The 11,874-nt window shown below is 43.3% G+C and overlaps 1 protein-coding gene across 1 annotated transcript in view; it reads right to left on the minus strand.

Annotated features, from left to right (window-relative positions):
• Positions 1-4,398: 4,398 nt before the first annotated feature.
• Positions 4,399-11,874, minus strand: part of LOC100747435 (acetylcholinesterase) — a 68,524-nt gene continuing 61,048 nt past the window's right edge. Inside the window, exon 2 of the mRNA XM_012380716.3 lies at positions 4,399-4,761. Coding sequence (XP_012236139.2) covers positions 4,529-4,761 — 233 coding nt within the window. The 3' untranslated portion in view covers positions 4,399-4,528. The remainder of the gene's footprint in view (positions 4,762-11,874) is intronic.

Consider the following 11,874-nt stretch of genomic DNA (forward strand, 5'->3'; position numbering starts at 1 on the left):
GAAATAAGACGAAAATCAAGAATACAAAAATTGCGTTTTCGGCTTCGTTTTTTAGTTATTGACGATTACAAGTCGGCCTAAATACTCCTGCACGCGAGCAAACTTCCTTACACGAACGAAAGGCGGCTTGCCTAAGTAGCGGGGCGCACAGTGATCCTCAATCCGAACGACACATGGGCGGCAGCTTATCTCGTACAAGTTGTAGAGAAGACTATGATATTCAGAGACTTAAACTGTCAGTGTCCAGAGCAAAATTGCACACGCACCGAGATTGTCCCGTTCGCGAATTTTCACAAAATATACAACAAATTATAACAAATGTTCAATGTGTCCTCCGTTTTCTCGTAAGCAGAGTCTAATTCTGCTCTTAAAAGTTTGCCGTATTGCCTGTTCGTGTGTCTTGAGAAGTAAGAATTGAAGGGATTTAAATTTGAGGACCAAACAGGCCAAAGCCTAATGTTGCTAAATTTACGAATAGAAATATTTTAGTTTTTAGAACAAAGGAAAAGGATCGTTCACGTCGTCCACTAATTTTCAATAGAAGTAAGAATGTCCAATAATTATTCTACGTCTGAAAATTAGGTTTATTCCATTTGATGGTCTTGAAAATTTCAATTTTATGAAATTCGGCATTGTTGATTTTAACGAGGTTGTGTAGAAAAATCGATATCTGGTATTGATAGTTACTATTGTATGGTATTAACATCTAATATTATCATAAATATTACTAATTAGAGGATCTCGTGAAATTTCGAATTTCAATAGAAATCGCATAAGCTACTGAAAGATCTAAGTATTTTACGACACACGTTATATTTCTATACATAGAAATTAACATCGTTTTAATCCTATTTCCTCATCTCTTACGAAGAACCAGATCCAAAAGTCGATAATTGTTAAAAGAAATCCAACCTCTTCTTTTTCTAATTTTCAGGAATATCGTCGAATAATTCTTCTATTATAATTTTGTCAATTCTGCCATTCTACGTTAACTTTCTATCACGAAGCTGATTTCAACAATTTCTGAGAATCTCCTCCCCCGTCTTCCTCTGTTTTAAACGATCCTGTACGTACTTTGTACGTTCGTTGGCTGCTTGAAAAAAATTTGTAAACGAATTTCAACTGGAAATGAGCAGCGCTTTAAATGAAATATCTGCAAGATTGCTATAAATTCAGCGGGGTGGAACATTCCAAGCGAATCGGACGAAAAAAAGGGAAAAATAAACAGAGGCAGATGAAGACGGTGAATTTAATGGAGGGTATTTTATCGAGGCCAAGAGGGGTAGTTTCGCCCCTTAAACTGGGTAAAAAAGGGCTCTTTTCTCCACCGTGATCCGCGTAAATTCCTGCAAGAGATTAGGGCTGCGTGACCACTTTATATTACACCCTTAACGTTCTTACGACACGGGGATGATCGAGGGTTGTCGATTCAGCGATCTTCATTCGGAAACGCCTACCCGGTAGAATTCCAACCACGTTGACGATCAGTTCCAGTCGGTTTCCTATAGTTTTCGAATTTATCGTTTCGCCACGTCGATACCAATCACAGAGACGGTGCACAGAGAGTCGAATTATTCGAATGCGTGTTCATAATTGAAATATCAAACGATCCGTGACAGCTGACCAATATTTACGACGCCTGTTTGACCGTACAACAAACGCACAAATTAGCGTTGCGAAATTTCCCAAGGGTCAGGTTTCGCCTACGTGCCGAAACACGCGTAACGAAATCTCAGTGTTTCCTATTAAAAACCCTGCTATTGATATTTCCAGCCATGGTTTAATTGTTCTAGTACAGCTTGTGCTAATCTGCTGTTAAGAGCACGCGATTCTCATCAAGACAGAAATGCAATTGGACAGTTTGATCGTGCAGAGTGAAACACATGGTATGACAGTTTTTCGTTTTGCATAAATTATAAACATCACGATATTTGCTGTTGTTGTTTGATTTTGTAATCGTTCGATGTATTCAAGATAGCGTTAGCGATGTTACGTTCCAAAGAGCAAAACAAAGTATCGTTTAATTCGCATGATCAAATTTTGGAAAAATAATATAATAAAATAAATTGACATACCTTTTGCGTAGGATTATTATACCGTTGAAGTGATTTGATCATTGAACGCAGAATCATATCGCAATGCAGTCGTAATACTTGCAACTATCTGGTTCTGAAACTCTTCTGGCCATAGCATCGTTTTAGAGAAATCGATGGCTCGTTGTACAGATATTGTACGTCGACAATTTTCGTGAAATTCGACTTTTTATACGTAACGTACATCTCTTGATCCTTTATACCGTTAAAAACCACGCCATATAACTATCTCGTAAATTTTGTTTATTGTATTACGTCTATACAGAGATACCACTCTTATCATTTTATACCTCTAAAGGGGATGAATAGGCGGTTTGAAAAGTAACCCTGTAACGCCATTGATAAAGACAAACACAATGCTAGAAGTATTTATTCGAGTACAAAGTACCATCGAATTCATAAAACTGTTTCTCAGAAAACGCTAAAAACTGCACCTGCAACGTAGTGAACGTAAGAGCCAAAAGCGACGATCGAAACGCTGTCTCGTGTATTTCGAATTCGATAGCTGTGGAACCTTCTTTCGAGCGCGGATATCGCTGTTATCTCGTAAAGAACGAACGTTATCGTACTGGAGCGTCGAGCGTGTCCGATATGGTCGGGATGGACGTACTAAGATTAAAGAACAGAGAGATATTCGTAAAAATCCAGCGGCGAATGGCGGAAATATTTCCTTTCGTGGTAGCAAGAAATACCCTCCCTTGAGTGTATTTTGAAATTCCAAAAATTGTTCAATTCTTCCAACGTCGAATATAACGCGGTAGCTCCGCGTGAAATTTCGTCGCCAATGTCGTTTTCATGAGAGGCGAAACGAGGTAGAGGGCCGCTTTGAAACATCGTTTCAACGGGGGTAACTGCACGTGTACCTGCACTGCATAGTGTTCCATAGTGTTCCATGGAAGTTTTCCCGGCCTTTGGCGGCCGCCATTTCCGCTCTGATATTAACGTGTCAAAAGGGGTGGCAAGGGAGTGACTTTCACTCGGGCTTACGGCTGAGAGATTGCATCGTATTTACTCCATCTCGATCTTCCTTATCCTGCCTTCTTCTACCCTCCAGTCGCTTGGCTTAAAAAACGTTTAGAGGGTGGCTTTCTATAAGGGTTGAGTAGCTATCTGCTGGCAGTTGATCTGCAATGATCTTTCTCTCTTTTTTGTGCTATAAATGCTAATTAAATCCACCCTGCAACAGCTTTACTTCCCTTCCCACTTCTCTACAGACATAGCCATTACAGCAAGGGTTGTTTCTCGCGTCAGCCATATCCTGTATTTTACGACCACGATATTTATTACACGATACAAAACAAGATAGGTGATCTAGCTGAAGCTGTTACGCGTTGCTTATTACGATTATCCCGTCGCCAAAGGGATGAGATTACCGCTACAAGTGCCATTGTACTTGTAAGGGGGCGACGAAGAAGCGAAAGAAAATTGAGAAGGCACTTAATCGGTTAATAATTCGAGAGAAAGATCGCGCCAGATCAACCCTTGTCGAGAGACAAGGGTCGGCGTCCACGCTGCACCCTCTCAGGCGGACGAGTTTCACGATGCACAAGCAAGTCTAGTAGTATGAAAATTCAAGGGCCCCGTGACGTAATCACGTGACTAGAATATTTAAGTCCCACGTGTCTGACTCCTACCTTCCATTACCATTTATTCCTGTGAACACGGTACAAAGTGTGCAGCCCGTTTGACTTGCGCGCTCCATTACTACTGCAGCCTGCGTCTTATGCTACTCATCCGGCCGTGGATGTCTCGGAGCGACGTGACTGGAATATCGACTGTCAAGCCTCATTCTTAACGCCGATGTGACAAACTACACCGCTTAAGACGACTGTGCAATGAAGTTCTCCGCGGCGACGAGTAAGCACTACCTGGGTTCTGGCTAACTGTCGCAGAAATTTCGCGCTCTTCCACTGTCGTTCGACCCATTAACAACCAACGTCGCTTTAACGAAATATTTCGTTTGCAATTTTTGTTTTAGCAATACTGTGATTACTGAAAGAGATTCTCTGAATTTGTTTGATATTCTTTAATCGCTGTTTCCACTTAGATTTGCAATTTGAAGAAGGCGAGCTTCTTCTTGGAGCATAAAAATTTTGTTTAATAGAAAAATTTCGTAAAGCGTAACGAGCAAGTAGTACATGGACCCTGGGTAAATGTCGCAGAATTTCGCGCTGTTCCACTGTCGTTCGACGTTTAACCCACTAACAACTAACGTTGCTTTAACGAAATATTTCGTTTGCAATTTTCGTTTTAGCAATACTGTGATTACTGAAAGAGATTCTTTGAATTTGTTAGATATTCTTTAATCGCTGTTTCCTCTTCCATTCAGATTTGGAAGTTCGAAGAAAGTGAGCTTCTTGTTGGAGAATAAAAATTTTGTTTAATAGAAAGATTTCGTAAAGCGTAACGAGCATTATCTATTCGCTGTTTGGCGCTTAATGGATTAAGTTTCGCCACGGAGGCCCTCGAGAGCCGTTTAAGAATTTTCTGGCTGAAACAAGGGTGAAAGTTGAACAGCAACATACCTGAAAAGTAATGGCCTCTCGCTCGATCTGGGACATGTTCTTGAAGATGGTGTTGATGATGCCGACGAACCTCTCCCGCTCCAGGAAACTCGCCTGATCCTTCTCAAAGATGTCGTTGAAATCATAGAGGATAAAGTACGTGCCTGAAACGAGAAGATATTCAGCCAGGTTAGTAAAATATTTTTTAAAAGTCCTCGTTCGCGATTAGTACAATTACGTGCCAAGGTAATTGTAATTACATACGACCGTTAAAGCGGGACTGGCAACAAATTATGGAGTCAATGAATTATCCCTTATCGCGAAGGAAAAAGGCGATTACATGCCGGTTCGCGCCTCAAAGACCCCTTTATGCAAAAACCATTGCCGGTGTCGAGGCTGCTTTTCATGTCGACAGGCGGTGCAAGGTTTGCCAGCCTCGAACACGTAGCCAAGCAACATAAAAGATCTGCTGTCGAACCGATACTATTGCCCTGTCACGGTATTTGCTTTGTAAATGCTTCGCCCAAAATCCGTGTTCCCTCGCCTTGTAGATGACGTGCACGATCCAAGCATGAAATATGACCGCTCTTCGATCGACAGATCGCGATAGCTTTCTCGATTACTTCGTCGTCGGACATACCGTTGATCCATACCACTTACTGTCTTTTCAACAAATATTTCTACAAACTCGTGCGTTCCTTCGATATTTTTATCAGTTTCGGATTTACGCGATTCGATACAATTGCGTTTGATAATTAGACCGCGGATATTCGTGCAAGCTCGTACTTTTACGAACATAGCGAAGGGAAGGAGGAAACCTACGTATTTAGAAAGTTACGTCTCCAGCAAATATTACAACAAGCACGCTGTTGCGTGTAATATTCCAATTAATTAAGTAATTATTATCCGATTAATCAATTGCTTTCGTGTCGCCTGACGTCGACTCAACTATTGACCTATACCACTCGAACCAAGCTATTTCATTTTTCTATCCGAATCTGCCGGAAATATTTAGCGAAGCTCGCGTTAAGGAGCACGTGGTCCCTAGCAGTTGGATTAAAACACTGGGCCGCAATGATCACGTTCTAAGTCCCCAGTGATAGAGCTTGCCGCTTTCTCAGACTGTCGGTGGAAAATCGACGAGTAAGCGAAAGCAACCGATAACCGACGAATCTTATCACAGTTGCACAGTCGTGAGGTAGTCGGTGAACGGTTGATAACGCGGATCCGACATCTCCTGGGTGTGCTTGCGGATTTACCGCGAGCGGCAACCACTCGATGCAAAAGAACTCAATTACCAGCAGCTCCCCAAGGACATTCGAGATTCTTAGAGACCGGAGGAAGAGTGTTGGCGCTGGCGGAAGAAAAGCTGCGAGAAGAAGCAAGTAGAAAAGACGGAAATTGAAGAGGACAGAGGCCGATGAGACTAAGGGCGAGCCTAGAAGATACCGCGAGTTGAAAGCGAACAAGACTGACAGGGATGGAACAAAGTGAAGAATCCGAGTACGACGCCCAGTGGAGAAAAGAGAGGAAGAAAGTGGAGCCGCCAGGGAGACGGAGAAGTTGGCTGGATCGTGGAAAGGGGTTGGAGAGAGAAAAAAAACGGAAGAGGTCGCCAGGTTGGACGAGTCACACCTCGACTCGCTCGTCTCTATCGATTCGACGTTAGCAACTTGTTGGCCACCCCAGACCCGACAATTTTTACGGGAAACCCCCTGTTCCAGCACCAGAGGAAGTCGACCCTCGTGTCTCCAGCGACCCTCTACTTTTCCACGTGCTGCTCCGAGAGACCGTGTGTTAAGAAAGGTCTTAGACATTCTAAAAAGCAAACACGCAACTTCCTCGTGGACACCAGCTGGTTAGCTAGACGACGAGGGTTCCTCGACAGGCAACTTGACCTGGAAGCTGAACAGAAGGCAAAATGGTGGGCGTTGATACATTGATAAAGCCGGGCAAGTCGGACGGGGTGGTTTTCCGGCAAATGTATCGATTTTGCCTGCAAGATGGCAGAGTTTAAAGGCTCTGGTCGATCGGTGGGGAGATAAAGGAGGGCTTAGGTACGAGAAACGGGCGTACGAAACCGCGAAACAGGAACCACGGGGGTTCGAAAGTCTCGAGCAACTCGCATTTGCGGTTATCGACTAACTTCTAACCCAAACCCCAGCCGAAATTCTGAAAATCTTCCGCCTGCGAAGATATATTAAGCAATAACAGACAGCGAGTAACAGTGCGAGGCAGACAGAAAGAAACCGACGAGAAGTTGGCGGAAAAAAGCCAACAGTTGCTCCTACGTGATCCCATTTTGTCCGAAATCGTCTAGAGTAGAAATGTCCTATACGTTTCGGCGGAGAGCAGATGCATAAACGAAGAAGCGTAAATCTTTGCATCGCTAATACGAGAGCCTGTTAGAATTTCTACTGTCGTCGACGGTGCAAAGAAATGACGCTGCTAGTTGGCTCAAGTTGCAGCCGGAGCTTCGCTAAGAAAGCTTGAAATAAAGCATTCGCGTGACGCGCGTTACATGCATATTGCATGGCGGGGCGCGAGACGTGTTTCGTTCTCATCCCACGTGCCCGGATCTGACGCGACAATCAGCGTGGCTGCTCTCTGGATTTCCCATTCCCTGCGTTCAAGGTTCTACCTCTCACCAAGTATTAACACGGCGAAACTGCTTAGAAACCGTAGATCGGCAAAAGAGCGCAAGTAGGACTTGATAGTTTTGCTGAGAAATAGTTTGACGCATCCCAAGATCAGTCGTTAGATGTTCCACGTGCCATTACAATGTCAGGTCAAAGAGAAGCGAGATTCACTTTCGTTAGAATTACAAGCAATATTGTCCCATGGTGTTTAATGCACCTTTGCAATAAAAAATATCCAGTGGTAAGGTACTTTTCAGCGCAGATCGTGAGGATAATGAGCGCATGCATCAGTTGCGTTGTCATCAGTACACTGCGGATATTTCAGGTGTATAGGTCGTGATAGTGTGCTGCTGCTGATGTATAAGATTTTTGTCTTCATTCGGGTTGGGGGATTTTCTTCCAACCATTGGGGCTGCTCTTCTCGTTTTAGGAATCGCGGAGAAAAAGCTATGAGCGACGGGATTCGAACCTGGTTTGGAACGTTCGTAACCAACGGCGCTAACCACAGCTCTGCCGTCGTCAGATCGAGGATAGGGTTTTTGCGTAGCAAGCCACGGGACAGAAACCGTTGGAAAGATTTGCTGTCGAGTGCCGCTACATATTTATGCAAATTTCTATTTTTATGGATACAGCTATGAAGAAATGTAACCTGAGCAGGGATTTGTTTCGTCCGTTAATCTTGTAACGAGTACGCTACACCGCTGATATTTTCTTCATCGAGTGGTCGCATTTTTACATTTCTCATAAATACGTGAACATCCGCAGACTAGTTATCGGTGTAGATAATGTAGGTAATGTAGGGTAATGTAGGATAATGTAGCAAGGAGGAGCACCGAATAAGTTTATCGGTGTATTATATCTGAAGCATAATTTCGTTTAAATATTCTGTCAGATATGTGTGAGCTAGCTCGCACTGTACAGCGTAAGAATTTGGGTGTTAAGAGAGCGCATAAAGTGTCTAATTGAAAGATCAAATATAGCGTCTTGTACCGCTGGAATATCCGTCAGAATATGTCTGTACTTTACATACGTCGATCCGAGTTTGTTATCGAGTTATATGTCTAAGTACGAGGCTTTCTACAGAGACCTCTTTTATGTCAATTTTGCCTGGTTAATTGAGGCTGAGTGTTAAATTAGGCTCGCGTAAATCCAAGCAAGCTTGACAATAAGAATTTTTAGCGTCTGTTTTAATGTATTAGGTTGTCCAGAAAGTGTCTTTCTTTTACAGACACGTCTTTTACAACAACGTATTTTTATACAAACATGAAACCTAATCTGTCGAACGTTGCGATCCTTATTTCGATAGAACAAAATGGATCATACGCAATTCGATAAAATAATATAAAACGGAAAATCTTGTGCATCCATTATTTTCTTATAAAACGAAAGAAACTTTCCGGACGAAAGAAACTTTCCGGACGACCTAATAGAACGTCGTCCTGGTGACCATTGGAGCTGTCCTGTCAACTGTCTTTTCCGAGAATGGTGATACGAAAAAGATGGTAACCTAGAAGACATCGACTTATTCTACTAACCAAAATTCCACTTACGCTCTTTTAACCGGCCATCAGAGATTTAGAAATTAGTTAAACGCACGACGTTTGTAAATTAGCTCTGCCAATTCTCTGCTTTGGTGGAATACCAATATTGAGATATGTATAATTTTATGTGCTAGATTAGATTAGCTGCCTAGTAGTGGCGCATGTATGTGAATATGAGCGTGTGCAAGTATATGCGTCTGGAAAACAAAGGAATATAAACCGCTCAGTCGGTTAACAGCCTGGTAAGGAAGAAGATGAGACAAAAGAAAGTGCCGAGACGCGTGCAAGTGCGTATCGATGAATATCCTTGAAATCGTTTATCAAATAGATATACAACTATTAGAATATAAATTCCAAGTGTAAATTTAGTGTTCCTATACCATTATTTCGGCGATTAAGACGCAAGATAATTCACAACAACCAACGACCATGGAAAGTTGCGGGAAGATCAGCGAAACGTTGGGAGCATCTTAAGCGAGTGAAAAAAATGTCCGTTGCAAGATTGCCAGCGGTGGAAAGCGTCTTAAGTTACTCTGTCTACCAAGTACTTCTAATTTATTCCTTTCGATGGTTCGTAAATTGAGTTCCATTGTGTTTTTCCCGAGACTCGTTTGTCGCGGAAATTTCCTTCTAGCGCCAGGGGATGGCGAACTCTTTATTCCGATTTCATCTGCGGATGTCATCCCTCGTCGGCGGGGCAAGCCTAATTGTTCCCTTCTTTAAGCTCGCCTCGACGAATTATTATTCGATTGTTGGCGAAGGACAGCGCGGAGACGCGAGCGGTGAATTATTTTCGGCGAATATTCGGTGAATTTTCGGTAGCGCGGTGGAATTTCCAAGAACAGTGGGGCCGGAACTGCGCCAGGAAAATGGTAGCTGATAGTTTCGTACAAGGCGAAGCGAACGTTTTTCATCGGTTTAATAGGCGGCCAGGAAGAACAGAGATCGCATGAACTCGCGTCTACGTCATCGGACGCAAATTCAATCTACCGCTGGTCGGCGGTGCACGACTGGCTAACGTGCGCGTCTCCAATATCGTCTTGTTTTCCGCGCCGATGAAAGCGGAGACTGTGCAACCTTGAGATTGGAAAGTAAGGCTGAACAAGCGAAGTATAACGTCGAATGGAAAAAGTTATCTCGGAAAATGTACCGAGCGAGTCTCCTGCTATCAGAAAATAGGTAGCGTGGTACTCTCTGTTGGTTGGGATCTTACGGTTCAGTTCAAGACGAAGCGGTGGGTTAATTCGCATCTTGCACGCTAAACCTCGTCTAATGATTTAACTTTGACTAACCAGAACACAGTAGCCTGGCTTAGAGTTGTTGGTCTAACCCGACCATGGTTGCCAGGGCTAACGTACTGTCCTAGACTAACAGACTAACCTATAATCAACACGCTGGCTCAGCTTTGACATCCTAACCTAGATCTGACGCACCTAATCCTCTAATGCACGCTCAAGTATCAAACCTAACCTAATCCACAGTGTTAATAGGTTAATCCATCTTAATTTATAGCGAGATGGTCCAATTGTAGTCTGACTCTACGTCTAACTTTCTTTCTAGCTGCAACAGTTTGATTTAATCTTGATTAAGTGCTGATCCAACCATGACGGAATAATTCAGCTTAACGTCTTAAGCGCAAGATTCGACTGTTTAACCAAAGCCTGAGAACCTAATATACTAGCCTGATTCATAGTTGAAGCAGGATCCAGCGTTTTCGACTTTGATCCCTAACGAACAGAGTCAGGCATAATACCTTGGTTCCGTCCTGACGCTATAATTCAGTCATAACAAACGAATGTACGGCTGAATCAACACCATAGCTCAACCTCGTGACAGCTTATCTGCACGTTGTCGGTCTGACCTAACGTTCTAACGCGTAGCCAACAGTCTGCTGCAACACCCTAACGTCCTAAAACTCGCGTCTATCGCAGTAATTATAGCATTAACTGGTCGCAAGTAGTTTGACCGGAGATTTGACAGACAAATCTGCGTAGCTCGAGATCGCTAACAGGGCAACAGAGAGACAGCGGATCGGTAGCCATAAGTCTGTGTCGATAACGACGAGATTGACATCCTGAGTGGTCATTAATCCATTTGCATCCAAGCGCGATCTGCGTAGTTTCCATTTCAATCTAAATAATTAGTTTTTAAAATAAATCATTTTTATTTTTTCCTCTGTTTTAAAGAATGTAAGATGCGATGTTTGCGAGGTAACACCGTCTATCAATCGTTTCGAACAGTAAATTTTCGATAAATTCCATGAAGAATTCGGATGTCATTTACTGCACCTACGACCGATCGCGCGCGGTGATGGGGACCAGTCGTCGGTTGAACGCCGCTGATGCCTTCAAATGGCCCCTTAAGTAGTGACATGATGCAAATGAGTTAAACTTAACCAAGGTGGGATTATAGTCTTCGGTGTGCAAACTTTACGAGCGTAATATCGAAAGATTTCGTGTTCTTAAGCTCGGCCAAGCTCCATCCACTCGTCCTACTTTGTCGGCCAACGTTTCGATGAAAGGATCCCGATACCAAACAACTTTTTCGAACGAAGATAGAATACAGAGTTGGCCGCGTATATCTGGTCGTAAATCTGGACGAAGAGATTATAAAGTGTGCAGAGCGGCGATATTAATCGCAATCACGTTTCGTGCTGGTGAAACCAAGTTTTAGTCGCTCCTCGCCACTTCCTATTTATCTAGTTCGCCTGGAAACTCTCTGCCACTGCTGTCAACCGATCGTAACCCTCTATGGGTTTCCATGCATGTCGAAATCGGACAAGTTTCGGGAACTCGGTGCAACGAAACGAGCAAACGACGTTCGATTACCATTTGATAGTTCTTTGCCGACGAACGGAATAAAATATGGGGAAACCGATGCGGCCTAATTCAAATGTAACCCAAGGCCAGCCACGCGTTCATCCGATCGAGTCAGCCCTCATACCACCAGCTGCGACAGGGCAATTGGTAACATCGAATTTCCTGATAACCTTGATGGCGATAATCTGATGAACCGATTAATCGAGGCTCCAATTAATTGCTCCGCCGCGAACATCGAGCACGTTTCCACAAGTTTAATTGAAATTTTCCCGCCGGTC

This window comes from Bombus impatiens, unplaced genomic scaffold, assembly GCF_000188095.3.
Source record: "Bombus impatiens unplaced genomic scaffold, BIMP_2.2 scf_0107, whole genome shotgun sequence".
In the NCBI taxonomy this organism is placed as follows: Eukaryota; Metazoa; Arthropoda; class Insecta; order Hymenoptera; family Apidae; genus Bombus; species Bombus impatiens.